Source organism: Galeopterus variegatus, unplaced genomic scaffold, assembly GCF_000696425.1.
Source record: "Galeopterus variegatus unplaced genomic scaffold, G_variegatus-3.0.2 Scaffold1781, whole genome shotgun sequence".
In the NCBI taxonomy this organism is placed as follows: Eukaryota; Metazoa; Chordata; class Mammalia; order Dermoptera; family Cynocephalidae; genus Galeopterus; species Galeopterus variegatus.
The window spans coordinates 269,589-289,911 of NW_007727892.1; the positions used below are offsets into that span (position 1 = coordinate 269,589).

Genomic DNA, 20,323 nt, shown 5'->3' on the forward strand with positions numbered 1-20,323 from the left:
GAGGGAAGGGACAAAGGAGGCAGACATGCTTTATAATAACCTGCTGTCATGAAACTAATCTATTCCTATGAGAACTAATCCAGTCTCCTGAGAAATCCATCTTGACCTAAGCACCTCTTAAAGGACCTCCCAATCCTGCTATATTGGCAATTAAATTACACCATGAGTTTTGGTGGGAACAAACCATATCCAAACCATAGCACCTTCCTTAATTCTAATCCTCTTAGAAAATATTATTGCTTTCCCATGATTCTTACTTCCTCATTTTTAAAGGCCTGCTTTTGGCATGATGTTTTATTATGTAATTGATAGTAATCAGGCAGTATAATGTTGATTACACAGTCCCTACAGGAAAATGTATAACTTATCTACATGACTTGAAACAACTAAAACTTAATGGAAAAGTTTTGTGCATATGTGGTATTTCTATTATATATCAAATAGTCCATTTTTTTTTTTTTGATGAAACTTCACTCATTTTCAACTTTATTTTTTTTGTTAGGCATGATAGCAACTAAAACTTAATGGAAAAGTTTTGTGCATATGTGGTATTTCTATTATATATCAAATAGTCCATTTTTTTTTTTTTTTTGATGAAACTTCACTCATTTTCAACTTTATTTTTTTTGTTAGGCATGATATCTTTAACATGATTCTGTAGTAGATTATTAGCCATCAGCTGCTGATTTGAAGCTAATTTTCAAATAAATTAGCTAAATTATGTGGGGGTTTTATAAATATTTGGAAATTCTGGTAACTAGTATTGTAACTGCACTGTACCTACTTTCATGTGAATTACCTTAACCTCATTTTTTTAGCTCAGCAGATATCTCAATAATATTAAGAAACAGAGGAGATGATGCATATAGAGCAAATGTGTATGGTGACTCTATCACTGTGCAGCAACACATCAGCATGGATGGAAGTCGATCTTATAAACTAAAAAGTAAAACAGGTTTGTTCTGATTTTCTTTCCATTTTATATAAAATATTAATAAGTAATTTTAAGAAGAGTTAAGCGATTGTACCAGTATTCATTGAAAGGGTACTTCCTCCTAGTCCCTTGAAACCTCTTTCCTGTAACATGATTGGTTGGCATGATTAGCAGATTTGGGGTCATTTTTAAACAGGCTAGGTAATTTTGTTCTCACCTACAGACCTCCTTTCACCCCTATAGTTTCTATAGTATGTGGAAAGAGATGGTTAACAAAAAAGTAGAAAAGGACATAAAGGAGAGGTGAGTGTTTAGTTATTGAAGAAAAGAGATAAGTGAGAAGCAAAATAAGATGTTTAGCCATAGGAAGAAGATAAACACCATTCTGCATCTGGGTACTTTTTGTGCCTCTGTGTATTCGTGCTGTGTTCATTCCGATTTATGCATATTCAGTGGTACCTTTTTTGGTGACACGTAATTAATCTTTATGTTTTATAAATAATTAATTGTACATTTTTTTCTGTTTTATTGCCCTGGAAACAATCTAATGATTTCCTATATTTCTCATGACTAGGTACTGTGGTTTCTACTAGGAAAGAAGAGCTGGTTGCAATTCTTGACCATTTTAACATCCAGGTGATTGCTAAATTTGTGTTTCAGATTATTTCATGCAACTGTTTATTTTTTGGTTTGATTTCACTTGTGGTGTAGAAATAATTGAAAGAGTCTCATGAGTGAATTGATCACAGGAAGAATGTGTGTAACTATTGTTAGTGAGGTTCTTTAAAATTTACTAAATCAACATGAATTTTTAATATATAATACCGTTAATTTGATAGAGCAGTCAAGGACATCTAATCTGTACTGACTGGTATGTGCTAAAATTTATGTTAGTAAAGCTGTAAAGTTTTTTGTTTTTCTGCTGTCCTAGTCAAAATAGCGTCATTGTTCCCTAAATGCAGTTACTAAATTCTTGAAGAAAATATATTCTAGAAAGATAAAACATTTCTCTATGTTTTTTTGAGTTATTGATCACACCTGTAGGGGACAAGGCTTGGGTCCTGTCTGCTAAGATACTTTGGCTGAATTAATTGTAAACAGAGCTCATATACTTCTATAACATTAGCACTGGAATTGTCCTTTTAGGTCATCTAATCTAGACCCTTTATTTTGCAGGTGAGAAACTGGGAGCCAGGAAAAGTAAATTTGTACATTAGGTTGTGTATGTATTGTTACTGGTAGAACATGGATTGGGATCCAAGCATCCCTGTTCTATTCTAGTGCTCCATCTATCCATTGTGCCACATTGCCTTGTTCCGGGATTAAGAACACCAAGGCTAGTCACCAAGGAAAAGGAATAATTAGGAGTCTGGATCGCTTTCCTAGTTTAGTTTAGAACAAAGTATCCAGAACAACTTTCTGTGATGGTAGAAAGGTCCTGTAGCTGTACTGACTGGTGGGGTAGCCACTAGCCACGTGTAGCTCTGGACCACTTAAAATGTGTAACTGAGAAATTGAATTTTTAATTGTATTTAATTTTGCTGAAGTAGAAAAAGCCACATGTCGCAAGTGGGCTTGAATATCAAGCAGCACAGGTTTAGGAAAGATAGTTATTAAGATCTGAGAAACTCAGATACAGCAAATAAATTTCAGGCTAGAATACAGGACAATTTGTTAGACATAATCAGGAAAACCGAAAGTTAGAGTTTGTGGAATCGTAGGTGGAGAATCTTGAAGGGCATCCACTATAGTTAGGAAATCACCTGTGCCTGAGGCTTAGCTTATTTCTTCTGTGGACAGCTGTATTTATTAGGAAGTTTTTATTATGTGGAAAGTTGAATGAAGTCTATTTCTCTAAGCTCCCACTTCCTTGTGAAATATAAAATATGTTTATTCTCCCTTGAAATATTTGAAGATTATCATCATAGCTTCTTAAGTCCTCTACTTGCATGGTTTAGTTAACTCATAACCAGAGGTTCAGGTTCATTGATCAAAATACAAAATAAAATGTCTAGAGCTGTGCTGTCCAATGCAGTAGCCACTAGTAGCCATAGGTAGATATTGAACCCTTGAAATGTGGGTAGTCCTAACTGAGATGTGCTGTAATGTGAGATACACACCAGGTTTTTGAAGACTTGTACAAAGGAATAACTCAGTTTTTTATATTTATTATATATTAAAAATGATAATATTCTGAATATATTGGGTTAAAAGTATATTATTAAAATTAATTTTACCTGTTTCTTTTTATATTGTTAATGTGACTACTAAAAAATTTTAAATTGTATGTTTGGCTTGGATTAATTTCTATTGAACAGTGCTGGTCTAGATAACCAGGAGGGGAAGGAAAGTATTTAATGTCTTTGAGTACCTTTTTACATTTGTCTCCTGTGCCTCCCCTTCGTATATCCCTTCTTTGAAGTTTACCTGTTTGTTCTTGCCTTTTGCTGGTTCCAGGGTCCTACAAGTAAAGCTATGAGACTCTTAAGTAATCCCTAGAGTAGTTTAGGGACTAGGAACCCCATTGCAGAAGGATTTAAGAGCATTAAAAGAACGTAAACTTTGGTGAAGCTGTTAATCCAAAGCTGGTGTTAAAATGTCTGTCGTTAAAGCTAGTGCCTTAGGTCTTAATTTGAGGAAGTAAGATGCAGTGTAAAATTAAGATCTAGGGAGGTGTTGAAAAAAATCGTTGGCAGTCAGGGTGTGGTCTGAATAATAGGAAAAAGTATAATATGTAAAGATTTCTTCATAACTGCATAAATGTTTTTTATTATATTAGAAGAGAGGACCCATCATTTTACTTAAAAGAAATGTTTTAACCATTGCTATACTGGCATGTTACACAATCTGTATTTTACAGATGGTAAAAATGACAGGATTTAAAATTTGATTTATATTGATCCTATATGATCTATAACCTATAAATAAGATTACTTTTTAACATTTAAATTGCTTTTTTTGTTGTTATTAGTACCAAAGACGTAATTGAATAGTGACCCTAAATCTTTTTGAAACAAATTGAATTTTTTTTACACTTTTCCATCTGTACTTTGATAGTCCTAACTTGTTAGCCAAAGGTACTTTCATTCAAGCAGTAGTTTGTTTGAGATGATTCCTCCTCCAACAGATAGAAATGACTTCATTATTTCCATTTGTTTTACAATATTTTTTGTGAAGGAATAAAGACAAGTGGGAAATCTAAATTGCTACAAGAAAATACTTGTTATCATAACTCTGATTAGAAATAACTGAGTTGGACAATTTGTATTTAGTTAGAGAAATTAACTAACTTGCCCAAGGCTGCTTAGATTAGGGACAGACCCCAAATGAGAACCCAGGACAACTGACTCCCATGCTAGGCTTTTCCTACTCTGTTGTTCTGTGATTAATCAGTGGCATAGGAGTGATAATCTGTACTTAGATTAGGGACAGACCCCAAATGAGAACCCAGGACAACTGACTCCCGTGCTAGGCTTTTCCTACTCTGTTGTTCTGTGATTAATCAGTGGCATAGGAGTGATAATCTGTAAAACAGGTAGAAGAAGTGAAAAACTTTCTAATAACACTTCAGAGGGTTCTTGTGCTTGTGCCCTCATGCAATGGTAGAATACTGTGTTTTGACCATAGTATTTATTCTCGTATCATGAAATTTTGAAACATTTTCCCTGCATTAAAAATTTCTAACATTTTCTTTTTGTATTTTTACCCAATAGGATAATCTTTGGCTAGTGCTTAGCCTTCCTAATGGCACCATAGGTCAATTGTAATGTATATTTTAGTTATATTTATCTTTAAGGCATTAAGGCAAAATATTTAAAAATGACTATTTTTTATTTGTTTGTTTGTTTCAGGTGGATAACCCTGTTTCTGTTTTAACACAAGAGATGAGCAAGCAGTTCTTGCAGTCTAAAAATGAGGGAGATAAATACAAAGTAAGGGGCACCAAAGTAAATATAAACTTACCCAAAAAGAATACATTAGATTCATTATTTTTGCTCACATTATTCTTGCTTACAAAATAGAGAGTGAGATTTTATTTTTCTTAAAGTCACTGATTTAAAGTAATATTATAGGACAGCATTAGGAAATTAAGTAAGAAGAGAGTATAATTTTTTTGGTAGATCCTTATTTTTACTTTTTGGCTTTTAATTCTGAAAGGGAATGGATTAGTATTTTCAAAAATTAATCTTTAAAGAAATACAAGGTAACAATTGGCCACACATTCATAACTTATAAACCTTAAGCTTTTAAAAATTTAAATAGCTAACAAAATATTTGACTGTTACTAAACTTACTATGTAGCCCTTTGAATGAGTTTTAGTATTTCCTGTTCTAAAAATTTAAGATGTGCTAAGGTCAGAGATACTGTTTTCTGTCATTTTTGCTTAAAGAATGGAAGAATTAGTGGAAATGAGCTTTCAAAATGGTTTTACTATCACAACCAAGGTGTTTTCTTTCAGGGGGTTTTAAGAGCTTTTGTAAATGCTCTTAAAATGTATATGTTTAAGACATAGCATATTCATTAAATTTGAGTCTGAAATAGGAGGGTACTTCAGAAAGGTTGTGGAAAAATAAAATGAAAAGATAATGTGAATCTTCCTGTGAACTTTTTCAAGTACCAACTTAAGATGTACTCTTTTGCGTTCATGTGCACTTGATTATGTTTTTAATAATTTTTTACATAATTGGTCTAAAATTTTTCAGAGACCAAATTCTTCTTTTTATTTTTCACAGTTCTGTGGAAATTTACAAAACTCCTAATTGTGTTTTTCTTGTTGATTTAGTTCTTCATGAAAGCAACCCAACTTGAACAGATGAAGGAAGATTATTCATATATTATGGAAACAAAAGAAAGAACAAAGGAGCAAATAAATCAAGGAGAAGAGGTTTGCAAACAGTTAATGTAAATCTTTTTGAAATCAGTTAAATTCCTGTAGTACTTAAGGTAAATGGTATTATAAAATTATACATGTGATTATTTCAAAAAGTTCATGGAAAAACAGAATTAAAAGATAATACGAATCTTTCCATGAACATTTTAGTCTGGTAACTATATATCTATATAAAACTAATAACATGTTTGTAGCACTCTTTGAAGTATACGAAGTATGTTTTGTATATTTAGAGTATTTATTAACCTTTACCTCTTTGTTTTGTAATAATGGGTATGTATATGTCCTACTTCATCTGTTAGACTAAACTAGAGGACAGGCAAGTATCTTAAATATTTATCTCTTAGTATATGACTTATTGGTTTCACAATAAGGTATCGCTAATTCCTACTGTTAAGTTGTGTAAAAACTAACATTTCTTTTGCTGGGATAATACAATCCTGAAGCTGATATTAAACATAATATGCATTTTATAATTACATACAGTAGATGACTCTTTCATTACACTAGTAAAATGTTAACATTCCTTAAGCAATGTAGCTGGCTAGCAGCTGTCACATCGGTACTCACCAGCTTAGCAGATGTACACATATGCTTGAATTTTAAACCTCTCATACAAACCATGACTTACTTAAATTTGTTTATACGTCGGGTATATTTTGTTTTTATGCTTTCTTCTTCAGATTCCTGATGATCCAACCTTCTGTCTGAAACCAGAGACCTCAAACTCATTGACTTACATTACAGCTGTTTATCCAGCACATTAAATCCCATCATGATTCCATATCTTGTTTTTTTTATTTAGTCAGTTTTATACAACCAGTTGAGCTTTCAGTAACTTTTAGCTTGTTCTTTTGAGATAGAATTATACTAATGATTGATTGAAGTGAAATTCATTAGATGTTACACTGGCCTTTTTAGTTAAAGTTTTTGAGAAATGCACATTTTAAGTTAGGCCTATAGTTGTGTGGTGCATTAAGAGAAAACTCAAATTTAAGGATGAGTATATTTATTTTTATTCACAAAATTGTCCTTTCAAACTTGAGTTTTGTGGTGGTATACAAGGAACTACTATAAACCACAGAATTAATACAGCACACTATCTTGGAGTGTCAGTGTTATTGGGGAAAGAATATTTGCATATTTAAACAAACGTACATAGTATATGTTACATTTATTATTTTAAAAGTAATAAATCACGGGCCGGCCCGGTGGCGCACTGCTATAGTGCGCTGCTTGGGAAGCGCGGCGGCACTCCCGCCAAGGGTTCGGATCCCACATACAGACCGGTTCCTGCTCACTGGCTGAGCGAGGCGCAGGAGCAACACCAAGGGTTGCGATCCCGTTGCCGGTCCCGGTCCGGTACGGGGGTGACACTGAGGGTTGCGATCCGTTGCCGGACACGGAAAAAGACAAAAAGGAAAAAAAAAATTGAATATTTATTTTTTGAAGCTTTAAAAAAAGCACTAGGCAATAATACTCTGTAGTAGCTAATACAATTAATAAAATATTTAATTTTCCTAGGATTATTTTGATATTTAGCCTCAGTCCCAAAGTCCCATACTTTCTTGACGCTAATGTTTACTTAAAGTAGAACAAATTATAAAAAGTAGAGCCATAAATTAAACATAATCAAATAGATACCTATACTCTTCAAAAAAAAGTAATAAATCAGGACTTTGAAGAAATTTGTTTGCTTCATACCACTTGAGGGTTAAACACCCATTTTCTCCATGGTATACTTTATCCTCAACAATTAAAGATATTTTGATTATGCAGTTTAAGAAGCACTTCTCTAATAGCATGTAGCAAAGCTCTTGATGCATAATGTGCACTTAATAAGAACATTTTTTTAAATTAGTTAATTGTCCTATGTTCTGAAAATAAACTCAGTTTGAATAGTTAAATCTTTAAGAAATAGGACACGAAGGTTAGAAACTAGAATTCATTCTGTCAACAAATATTAAATTTCTACCATGTACTTACTAGCATTGTATTTTGGCCATTAGCATATAGTGGCAAATAAATAGCAGAATTTGTGGGGTCATAGACACAACTATCTAACAGGAAACATAGGTGGTAAATAATGTGAGTTAGGTGAACACTACTGAAGGAGCTATAAGACTAGGTTTGTGCAAAAGCACTTAATAGGGTACTGGCAGTGGGGGAGGAGGGTGACAACAGTGGGGAGTTATTAAGGAAGTGATGGCTAAGATGAGAACTGAAGGGTGAGTAATACCAGGCAAAGAATGATGAGAATAAGGAAGGGTGTTCCAAGATATGGTATCATTGAAGTTTCAGGGGCAGGACAGTGTGTGGTGCTTTTAAAAAACTAAGAATTCTAGATTGGCTGTACCGAAGAACACACGAGAGAGAGAGATGAGAGGCCAGATTGTAGAGGCCCTCGTAAAACTTAAGGGCAATACAAGACATGAAAGTGAATGACTTGATTAAATGTGTATTTTCAATAGATTTCTCTGCTGTAGAAGAGAGTGAACTGCTGTAAAGAAAGAACAGATGCAGAGAGATCAATAAAGAAGGTATTAACATTGTCCAGAGAGAGATGATGGCTTAAGTTAGGGTATTGGCAGTAGTAAGGGAGAGAAGAGTTTTGAAATGATTTGGACAGATGTTGTGTGGGACATGGAGGGGTAAAGTTGAGACAGGAGGCATCAAGGGTGACTGAAAGACCTCCAGATTAACTGCCTCAGCAGTAGAGTAAATTTATTGAGATAGGGAAGCTTGGGAAGAGGAGACTTTCTTTTCTTTCTTTTTTTTTAAAGAATGATGAATTCCATTTTGAACACATTAATTTTGAGGTGCTTATAAAGCATCCAAATAGAGATGTCACGAGAAGTTGGATATATATGAATTAAGAAGTCGAGTCTGGTCTCAATAAAAATTCAGGAGTCATCAGTATATTAGTATATAAGCCACAATAATGAATAACTTATATTGCAAAGAGAAGAGGGAAAATGGGCCTAGGCTTGAGCCGTAAGAAACGCTTACAGAAATCATAGAAGCTAAGGGAAGAGAGAATTTGGGAAGTAATTAGTCATGACTGTGAGGTGTACTGTGTGGTCAAATACTATAAGAATTGACAACAAACTCACTGTGTTTAGTGATGTAATCTTCAGAGATGATTATGGCAAGATGAATTTCAGTAATGATAAAAGCAGGCCAGATTTGTTGGGCTGAAAAGTGTGAGGAGATAGAAATAATTTTCATGAAACTTGGATGGAAAGGGAAGAAAAATTTTAGAGGAAGTGATGGTGCCAAGGGATGGGTAGTGATGGTTTTGTTTATAAGTTGGAAGGATAAGTGAGTAGAGATTAAAACATGATAATGGAAAGGAGTCAGTGAGGAGAGTGAAGTGGAAGCAAAGTTGAAAAGATTGGATAGAAAATCAGTGGATTTTGAAGAGGAGAGACTGTTGACCTAGGTGTACAGAATATGAAGTCTAGAAGCTACTTCAGAAGCTGTTCTAATGTCATGATATTTAATATTTGCTTGATGGTTTTATTTATTAACTGTTAAAAGAGAACTTAGATAAGAAAAATTGCAACTCGCTTGATTTTTGGAAATAAAATTTCTTTAGATCCTTTCATTACCTTTGGAATGGGTACTGATTATGCTTTGGAAGAACAGACCAGTCTGTGTCTATCAGATATGGAATAAAGAGAGAAAATGGGAAAGTGAGTTTTGGGATTCATCTGTGCTTATATGGTTTTGAATCTTTAATTCCTTTGCTCTTCTTCATCTAAAGAATATTCGGCCATTTCTATACTGTAGAAATTAGCAAAATTATTGCATCTGGTAAAAGTATACCAAAGAACAAAAAATACTTTTATTTTCTTTAAAAGTGATTTCCTAACAAGCTTTTACATAGTACTTGCTTATGCATTATGTTCAAAAGAAATACATATGCAAATTTTTTTTATGGTAATAAGAAATATACTCTTTTTTTTTTTATTATTTAAGCGGCTTACTGAACTAAAGCGCCAGTGTTTGGAGAAAGAGGAACGTTTTCAAAATATTGCTGGTTTAAGTACAATGAAGACTAATTTAGAGTATTTGAAACATGAAATGGCCTGGGCAGTGGTAATTTTTACTTAATTATCTGTTCACATATATTTGTGATTTACAGAATCTATTTGGTTTCAGTCTTATTAATGATTTGCTATATAATTTCTTTTTAGGTCAATGAAATTGAAAAACAATTGAATGCCATCAGAGATAATATCAAAATTGGAGAAGATCGTGCTGCTAGACTTGACAGGAAAATGGAAGAACAGCAGGTAATCACAGTTTTTTTAAATACAGGTTTAGTAGGTTGAATCATATAAAATTTCTGATATTAGACTATAACCTGCAAATGTGGAAGTTTCAACCCATATATTTATCTGTATTTGAATTTATTACTCAGGTCAGGCAGATGTAAGCTTTTTCCAAGGACTGTTGTGGCAACTCTCTTTTAAAAATAGTATGGTGTTTGGCTGTGATAAGCCAATAAGTATCAGGAAGTATAAGAATTCAAAACTGAAAACAATGCCCAGAGATTGCTAACGGACTTTAAGGGAACTGAGTTTTAGGGCCCAGAACCAACATTGCCTGTCAGAGGATTTTATACAGGTGGAACACATGTGTGGGATAAGTTGTTAGGTCTTTTAAGCTTAAGGTTAATTTCAACCTGAGATCTCAGAGCCCAGGTAGAAACTACTTTATCTAAAATTCAAGAAAGTCACAGAAGTTTTCCACATGGACCTAGAATTAGAAGTTGATTGAATGGTAAGTAAAGGTAGTCATTCTGTGTTGGAAGTTTACACATGGACCTTTTTACCATTCAGCAGATCCACTCTTTAAGCTCACCTTTTCTTTCTTTTTTGAACAGATTTATTGAAATGTAATTCATATACCATACAATTCACCCATTTAAAGTGTCCAATTCAGTGGGTTTTAATATATTCACAAGGTTATGCAGCCACTACTGTGGAGCTGCTCACAGTGTCATGCCAGATATTGAACTCCTAGCTGTTTCTTTCTTTATAGGACCCTCTCACCCTCCCCACTCTACCCCACATGTGCTCATCATGTCAGTGTGGCTTACTTACATCTTAGTGTTTTGTTCTACTTTGCTTAGAAATTTCCGGCCTCCAAGCTTGGTTGTGATGTAATTTTCCCCAGCTTACATTTTCCTGTCTGCCTCTAAGATAAGCAACGATGTCTTTTTCTTTATAAGAGTTATGGTATTAATCTATCAAAGGTAATAGATGAGTATGTAAAAATAATAGAAATACTGAAGATAGTACATTTACTTAGTGATCTATGGGCTGAGTTTCTTACAACCTCTTTATGTAGTAAATGGAAGTTCAATCCTTCCTACCTCTCTTACCTAAAATTTTCATTTCTGATAGAATATTCTTAAATTTTTGCCAAATATTTTTCTCTCCTCAGTCTTATTTCTCAGCTTATCTTAGGGGAAGGCCTTAAATACTTTCCTCCTTAAACATTTTCCAGTCTAAAAATGGAATTCAGTCTAAGTAATAGATGCTAACCTCTTTTTCAAATGGGAAAAGGAGGATTTTAAGACTAGGTGAGATTTAGTTCAGTAGACATTTTTCTCCAGTTAAGGCTTCTGGCACTGTGTAGTAAATGGCAAATTTCTGAAGGGTAAGGATTATCTTACATATACATCGTTCTCCTCTGTCTTACATGAAGCCTTTCACATGGTGTAAGCTTGATTATTGCTTGTAGAGTGATTACTGAATGGAAAGTTTCTGAAGAAATAGCATCTAAAGCAGACTTTAAACTTGTGTTAACCTAACTTAAAATAGAAAATATATGAATTATATCTAGTTTGTGTAATGCCAGAATCCAATTTCAATTTTTATAAAAAATCAGTTTTCTGCATATTGTCCTTGGGTGCTTTCATGTTACGATGGCAGAGTTGAGTGGTTGTGACAGAGACCATGTGGTCCACAAAGTCTGAACATTATCTGACTATAGAATAAGTTTGCTAACCCCTGATCTAATTAGTTCTTATATTTGTCCCTCTTAATCCATTCCTTTTGTCAGTGTCCCATTTTGTCCCTAATTATTTTTTGTCCCTAATTATAATATTGCTCCACAATGTTATGTTAACTTCTTATTGAAATTTTTTTCTTTAATTTTTCCCTCTACCCAGCTTTGCAAGTGTTCGAAAGTGATCTAACATACAGATTTGGTCATATCTTGTCTCCCTGTTGCCTAGAGGATTAAATTGGAAAGCTGTTCATTATGAAATACAAGGCCCTTTCTATCCCTTCATCTCATCTTCTGCTATTATCCTTTAAATTTAAGCTCCAGTAATAATTTTAATTTTTGAAATAAATATTAATACCTTTGTATATGCTCTTGCATCTGCCTCTAAGATCTTTCCCTAACTTATCTCCTTATACATTTTGATTAATCTTTCAAGTCTCAGCTCAAGTGCTACTTCCTCTTTGAAGGTATTCCTGACTTTCTCTGGCAGACCTATTGTTTCTTTCTCTGTGCTTCTGCAATTATAAATATGCATACCCTCCTTAAGCATTATTGCATACAAACTGTATTATCAGCTTATGTATCTTTCTTTTTTTGCTATATTGTATCTGTCTCCCCTTAATCATGTTATTGAAGACAATTGTTATTGTATCTTTGTATCCCCAGGGGATAGCAAATTTGTTAGATAACTAAATATGGGTTACAATTAAATTATATTGTAGCATTTTATATAATTATATTTGCTTACCTAATGTCTTGAGTGAAATTAAATTTATTATTGGGATGTGAGTTATATGTAATTACTTTTTAATTTTTCTGTCTATTGAAGAAAATTAAAATGTTATTTTTAATTAAGAAAATAATGTCATTTTCTTAAAGGTCAGACTTAATGAAGCAGAAAAAAAGTACAAGGATATTCAAGATAAACTAGAAAAGATTAGTCAAGAGACAGATGCACGAGCACCAGAATGTATAGCATTGAAAGCAGATGTCACTGCTAAGAAGAGGACCTATAATGAAGCTGAGGTGAGAGAAATTTTCTAACCTGGAATATTAAAAACTGCATAGCAAATAAAAAATTATTCATCGCTTTTTAAGAGTAGAGGTGTTGTATCTGGGTTGAAATCAGTATTATTTTCAGTCTTTAAAAATGTAATGGTTTCAAATGGCCATTATCTGCTTTAATTTAAAAACATATTCAGCCTCTTATTTGAAAATTTGGCAAAAGTGGACTTGAATGAGACATTTGATTTTTCATTTTACTAAAATGTGTTGTAATTTTTTGCTAGGTTTTATATAACCGATCCCTAAATGAATATAAAGCATTAAAGAAAGATGATGAGCAGCTTTGTAAGAGAATTGAAGAACTAAAGAAAAGGTAGGATACTTACTTTGCACTTTCCATGATTACCTCATTTTATAATATAATCTAGGTACAGTGGAATTTTATATTTTTTGTATTGTAGAATTTTATTACATTGGTTTGTGTCTTTTAAATGTTAAGTTTTTCATTTAACATTTTTCATTTTGGATTGTTTACTGTTAGTACTGATCAATCTTTGGAACCTGAGCGATTGGAAAGGCAAAAAAAAATATCTTGGTTAAGAGAAAGAGTAAAGGCCTTACAGGATCAAGAAAATTCAGTCAATCAAGAGACTGAACAGTTTCAGCAAGCCATAGAAAAGGACAAAGAAGAAAATACCAGAATTAAGTAAGTTGCAACGTCCTTAGAATGATTTTTTTTAAGTTACTTCAGCATCGTATTGTTTTGCTCTTTATATGAGGGGTGAAAATATTGGTTTATTTGTTTCTTGTACATGATAAAGGATCTTTTAAAAATCACTTTTCTAAGACTCTTACACTTGTAGAGTTGAATAATTTCTGGGGTTCCTAGTTCATCAGTGTTGCTTCATACTTTTTCATGTCAAGTTTTGAGAACTTCTGACTATCTTTCTCTGGTAACACAACTATTTTCAAGTGAAAAGTTCTTTTAGTGTGTAGGGTATCTCAGTGATTCATTGGTGTGCGGGTATTATGGGCAAAGGCTGAATATTTCTGTATAAGTATCATGTATGTGTTCTGTTTTTCTACTTTTATTTTTTAGGAGAGAAGAATTAGATCTGAGGAATACACTCAATTATAATCAGAGACAACTGAAAGAATTGAAAGATAGTAAAACTGATCGACTGAAAAGATTTGGCCCTCATGTTCCAGCTCTTCTTGAAGCAATAGATGATGCTTATAGAAAAGGACGTTTTAAGTTTAAACCTGTAGGCCCTTTAGGTATTTGTCACAATTTAGTGAGGATATAATGAAAATTAGAAATAAGTTTTTATTTTCAGGAAGGGGTCGGTTGAATCTAGTTTTAAAACACTCTTATCAAAGAATTATATACTTATATGTGGACTGCAATTGTACTTGTTTTTTGAAAATAATGGTAAAATTGCTTTAAACTTTGTAGCTTTCCTTTTGTACCTTTGAAGCATATAATAGCCAACAGAAAGAGAATTGAGGAAAAGTAATTATAGAGTTGAATAAACTGGTTCTTCTTTTCCCCTGAATGAGTGAATGAATGAATAAGTGAGTGACCTAATTTGTTATAATTGATTAATCAGAAAATTTAATGATATCAGCATATAGTTGAAAGAACACACCTGTGTTTTCTGTAATCTTTATGAAATGACTTTTTAGTTTCTATTTAGTTTGGACAATATCATTTCTAAGTCCTCTCCAGCTGTGAGATCTGTGGTTATTTAATTATTCCCATATGAGATTAAAAAAAAACACTAATTGTCTCTTATTTATTCATTATGGGCATTGATAAAGTTAGACCACAAGATGCAGACATAGTTCAAATGAAGGTGTAATTAACTCATATGTTAGTAGGTAAGTCAGGGAATAATTCAGTTGTGATGATAAGTGATCAGTCTTAGAAATGACGAGTTTGTCAAGTGACAGAAAATGTTACTTGCCTTCTAGATAAATAGAATTCTGTGTGCAGAATGCATGAAGGCATGACATTTTAAGTTATTTTGCAAAAAAAAATAGCATTTGCAATTTTGGTAGGAAAGAAAAGATTTAAAGATATTTAGGACAAAAATCAATAAAGCTTGTTAATTGAATATAAGAGAATGAAAAACCAAGGATGACTCCTAGGTTTCTGGCTGCAGTGACTAGCTGAAGGATGTGCCATCAGTTGATTGAAGAGAAGTATAAGGAGAAAAAGTGAGTTTGTTATAAGTAGACGAGTTCTGATTTTGAATTGTTGATTCTGAGGTTTTAGGCTAGAGATAAGTATTTGGGAGTTAGGGGTGAAGTATTATCTTTGCATGAGAATTTGACCTTATGTTAATTTTTAACTGATCCCAGGTTTTGAAAACCTAATAAAAGTGAAATTTCAACTGTGCTATCAGACAACATTGCTTATGGTAAAAATGACCACTGACAGGTTAGTTGCCCCTGGACTGAGAGAACTCTAAATGCCTGGTGGGATGCCAGTTGGGATACAGCAATCTTGGAATTGGGCATTTCCTCATAGGGGAACTTGGAAAACTATTCCTGTGAAGTTGTTATGAGAAATATTGGCTTCTGTGAGGAATATCCTTCTTGGACTGTCATCTTGAGGCCAAAAAGAATAGTACTGGAGAGCTGAGTGGATTGCTCTGTGAACTGCTGCAAGGAATCTGGTGAAGGGGAATGCCTGGCACTACCCTGCTGGCATGTTGTGTTTTCCAGCCTGTGTTCCCAGTCACTTGGCTTAGCAATATAAAGTATGTGACTTACAATGTCCTGTGAAGAGGTGGTGTGAAATTCAGCTAAATTTGTGTGATATAATGTCAGTTTTCTTGGAAGTAGGTGAATCCAAGTACTGAGAACAAGGGCTTCAGGAGTTGGTTAGGAGGTTTGAGAATTGTTCTATTTCAGAGGATAGACTAGCTGCCGAGAAGAATGGGAAAGGAAGTTGACTCACAGTCCACTTGAAATACAAACACCTACAGTAGCTCTAGGAGTTTTCACTAATAATGTTTGTTTATTTATAGATGTGAGTGGAGGATGAGTATCGTTAGGTCAATACCAAATTAGAATTTTTTAGAGTGGGTGGGCATTAACAGTTGGAAAAGAGGAGGGAAGCAATTGAGGGTGCTGTTGAGAAAATAGTTTGAAGAGAGTGAGGCCTGGGAGAAAATGTTTAGATCAACCGTGATGAAGTTAGAGAGCAGGTATAACAGGTACGATATGCTTGGAAGGATAGGAGGTTGTGGTAAGAGTGAGAAATTAGAGTTTAATGGAACAGGTGCAGGTGATGATAAAGTCCATGTTTTTGTCTTCAAGAATAGGTTGCTGAAGCTCAAGTTGTTGGAGTAGTGGAAGAAGTTAGACTATTTTGGGTGTTGACAGGATATTGACAAGTCTTGAGTGTGTTTAATATTCTGTCAACTTTAGCTGACTTGTAAACATTTTGAAGGGGTGATTTTTTGTGTGAAGAATTTTGTCAGTTTAAATAGTGGTTCAAATGCTAAATTTAAAAATTGAACATACTATTTTAATGTAGAAAAGACTAGTAAAATGCTGTTAAAATGCTAGTATGCATCAGATACTTAGACTAATTTCATTCGTTTTGGCTTACATTAGATAATCTCAGCAGTGGTACCTAGGAAAGTGTCTAGTTCCCAGGAAGACAATTAGGAATTATAGTTTCCTTTCCTATAAAGATGGTCTTGTTTCCTCTCAATTTCATTCGTTTTGGCTTACATTAGATAATCTCAGCAGTGGTACCTAGGAAAGTGTCTAGCTCCCAGGAAGACAATTAGGAATTATAGTTTCCTTTCCTATAAAGATGGTCTTGTTTCCTCTCTTCATAGGATCTAGAAGCTACTGAACTACTGATCTTCTTGTTACCCCACACCATGGCTGCATTTGTACTTCTTGCCCCATCTCAGCAGAAGAAATGTTTCTATCTAAGGCTTTTCTGCTTGTGCTCTGAATTGCATACTTTCTTGCCTGATTTATCAATGCTTTTTTAAAAAACCATTTTAACCCTCTCCTGAGCCTTAAACTTTCCTATTCCGTTGATTTCTCTCCCTTTTAAACATGATAGGTCACTGATTTGTCTCTCTCATCTTAAAAATAAATTCCTCCTCGGAGTGATTATGCAGTCACTCCCTGACTTACTGTCTGGTCCTGGAAATATTAATTGTATTTTGCAGTTATTTCCTTATTGCCAAATCTAATGGATATATGCATATATTTTTATATAAGTATTTACCTTCTCTTGGACATTCGACACTGTTAAATACACTTTTCTTGAAACTTTGTACTCTTTTTGTTACTATGGCACCATTCTCTTGGTTCTCTTTCTACCTTTTCTCTGTTTTTCAGCCTATTTTGTAGGCTTTTCTTCATCTCCTACTCCTTTTATTGTGGTATTCCCCTCAGCTCTGTTCTTGGTCTTTTACCACTTCTCATTTTGTATATTCTTGTATTTGGAGACATTAAAAATGTGCCAAATTTTAAGCATTTTTTCTGTATATTTTAAATTTGATTGTGATATTTTTCCTTTTACTTAGATTTAGAAATCATCTGTTTTTTATTAAATGATTTCTTTTAAGCTTAAGATCATAAAATCATTTTGTCCTATAAGTTCTCTTACTGTTCAGGCTCATTATTCTTGTCTAGATTTTATGTGTAATTTCCTTTGCCTCTTGTGTCCTATTTAGGCTTTTTATTTAACATTGTTTGGTGAAGCTGTTTCATACTGGCCTCTCCTTGTCTCTTATCACTGACTTCTCATTGCTAATATTCCTTTCTACTTTTAGTTCTCCTGGACTGATTTTATAGCATCTCTCAACATACAGTTCATTTTAATAAACACTAATATGAAGTAAATCCCAGGGAAGAATAGAAAAAGGAAGGGCTGGCTGGTCGTGACTTGGTGCATTAGAGCAAACTAGTAGTAGCTTTGCAACTCTGATGATGGTATGTGCCTGCTCAAAAATGGTTACTCCTTCCTGGTACAGAAACAACACACTGTGTACTCTCAACACACTGGCCAGAGTCTGCACTTCACCAGAATCTTTTACCACAGCCTTCCCTCTTAGACTCCCAGACTCCTTCCTTGATCTCCTCGTTTCCTACTTTGTTTCATTGACACTGTTTAACGTTTCTAGAGCACCCACCCCCTATTCTTTCCTATCCTTGTTTTTACTCCCACTTGAACTCTTAGTAACAGCTAAGCCAAAGAAAGCCATTTAGCTGTTACTATATCATTTCTCTTCTTCCCTTTACAGGAAAAACTCTTCAAAAATGTTGTCTTTGTAATTTCTCTCTTTCTCTTCTTTTTTGAAACTACTCCAGTCAGTTTTATAAGTTCACACACCAAAGTAGCATTTGTCAAGGCACCAACAAGCCTCATTTTGCTTAATTCTATTAGTCAGTCCTTACTATTCACTAACTTGATTTATCGGCAGTATTTGACTCCGTTATTTTATTCTTGAAATGCTTTTTTACTGGGCTCCTAGGACCTCACTTTTCTGATTTTCCAGTTGTCTTTGTAATTTCTCTCTTTCTCTTCTTTTTTGAAACTACTCCAGTCAGTTTTATAAGTTCACACACCAAAGCAGCATTTGTCAAGGCACCAACAAGCCTCATTTTGCTTAATTCTATTAGTCAGTCCTTACTATTCACTAACTTGATTTATCGGCAGTATTTGACTCTGTTATTTTATTCTTGAAATGCTTTTTTACTGGGCTCCTAGGACCTCACTTTTCTGATTTTCCTAGTTTTCTAGGTGGTGTTTTTTAGTATCCTTTGCTTTTTCATCCTCACCTCTGACTATGCAATATGTCAGACCTTTTCTCCATGTGCACTTCCTTCTTAGGTGAACTCATCCAGTTTCCTGGCTTTAAATACAGATCATACGATGATAATTGCCAAACTGCATCTCTAGTTTGGCTCTTTCCTCTGACCTCTAGAATATAATATGCTCAATATATTATTTTACACTTAGATGTCCAAAGGCATTTCAAACTTTAACATGTCTAAAAACCAAAATTCTGATTTCTACCCTAAACCTGCTCTTTCTATAATATTCTCCATCTTCATTTTTCAGTTGCTTAAGCCAAACACCTCAATCATCCTTGACTCCTCTCTGCTACTTCACATCCTACTGCAGCGTACTTTAAAAATATATCCAGGATCTGAACACTTGTGTTACAGCCATTCTGGTTCAAGCCATCATTGTGTCTCATTTGAGTATTGCAATGGATAGGTTGATCTTCCTGCTTCTGGTTCCTTGCTACCATAGTCTCAATATAGCAGCCAGCATAAAGTCAGATCGTGTCATTCCTCTGCTCAAAGCACCCTAAACTTTCTGTCTGTTTCCCTTATTGTAGGCCTGACTTTGTCCTCGAGGGCCCATGTGGTCTGTCCTCTCACCATCTTTCCTGTTCTGTTTCTAGAAGTATTCCCCTCACTGCTCAGTTCACCACAGCACACTGGCTTCCTTGCCCCTCTAATGCCCTTTTCGGGGCCTTTGCAATTGCTCTTCCCTCTGCCTAAAATGTTCTTCTTCATGATTCCTGTGCGACTCTCCTGTTTCCTTAGCTGTCTGCTTAATGTCAGCTTAGTGAGGCTTTTCCTGACCTTTTTTTTAAAAAAACACTATATGCTAGTTTTCTCTTCTGTGTTTTTCTTTGTTCTCTTTCCTCAACAAAATGTTTGCTCCATGAGGAAAAGGACATAGTCTGTTTTGTTTACTGCTTTTCTTTACCTTCTGGAATAGCACCTGGCACAAAGTAGGTGCTCAGTAAATACATGTTGAATTAATGGATGTGTAGGAATAAAACATATGTACAAAAAGATACTTTGCGTTGGAATTCTAGGCCTAAGAAAGCACTAAGAATGCTACCTCCATTTCCCTCTTAGCCATTGATTGCTCTTGTGCTTACCATTCTTAGTATGTTTATTTTTTCAGGTTGTTAATAGCTCAGATGTTTAAATTTTTTATTGAAAAATCAAATGTCTCTTTAAGGAACGCTAATTGTTATTATAAGAATATCGTTTCTCTATTTTTCCTTTGTGTTGTTAATAAACTTTATTTCAGTTTTTCTTGCCTCATATCAGTGGGAGAATTTTTTAGCTATTTAAAATGTGTTTTAATTAGTTGTTTTTCACGTTTATGTTGCATAAACATAAAGTGACGTTGGGAAACTTACTAAACTCTCTGAAGCATCTTTGTCTGAAAAAAATGGAGAGAATAATGTCTATCTCATGGTTGTCATAAGGATTAAATGAGCTAGTATTTGTAATATGCTTAGAACAGTACCTAGCACATAGTATTATATGAGGGTACATCAAAAGTTCTTGTAAAAATAGATTAAAAGATAATATGAATCTTTCCATGAACTTTTTTTTTTTTTTTCTCCTTTTTGTCTTTTTTTTTTTTTTTACTGACCGGTAACGGGATCACAACCCTCGG

General features: G+C 34.0%; 1 protein-coding gene across 1 annotated transcript in view; it reads left to right on the forward strand.

Moving 5' to 3' along the window:
* Positions 1–20,323, forward strand: part of SMC6 (structural maintenance of chromosomes 6) — a 73,084-nt gene that overhangs the window by 9,292 nt on the left and 43,469 nt on the right. Inside the window, exons 4-14 of the mRNA XM_008578918.1 lie at positions 819–955; positions 1,509–1,570; positions 4,786–4,866; positions 5,719–5,820; positions 9,808–9,927; positions 10,026–10,124; positions 12,727–12,873; positions 13,137–13,225; positions 13,394–13,558; positions 13,952–14,130; positions 15,217–15,275. Coding sequence (XP_008577140.1) covers positions 819–955; positions 1,509–1,570; positions 4,786–4,866; positions 5,719–5,820; positions 9,808–9,927; positions 10,026–10,124; positions 12,727–12,873; positions 13,137–13,225; positions 13,394–13,558; positions 13,952–14,130; positions 15,217–15,275 — 1,240 coding nt within the window. The remainder of the gene's footprint in view (positions 1–818; positions 956–1,508; positions 1,571–4,785; positions 4,867–5,718; positions 5,821–9,807; positions 9,928–10,025; positions 10,125–12,726; positions 12,874–13,136; positions 13,226–13,393; positions 13,559–13,951; positions 14,131–15,216; positions 15,276–20,323) is intronic.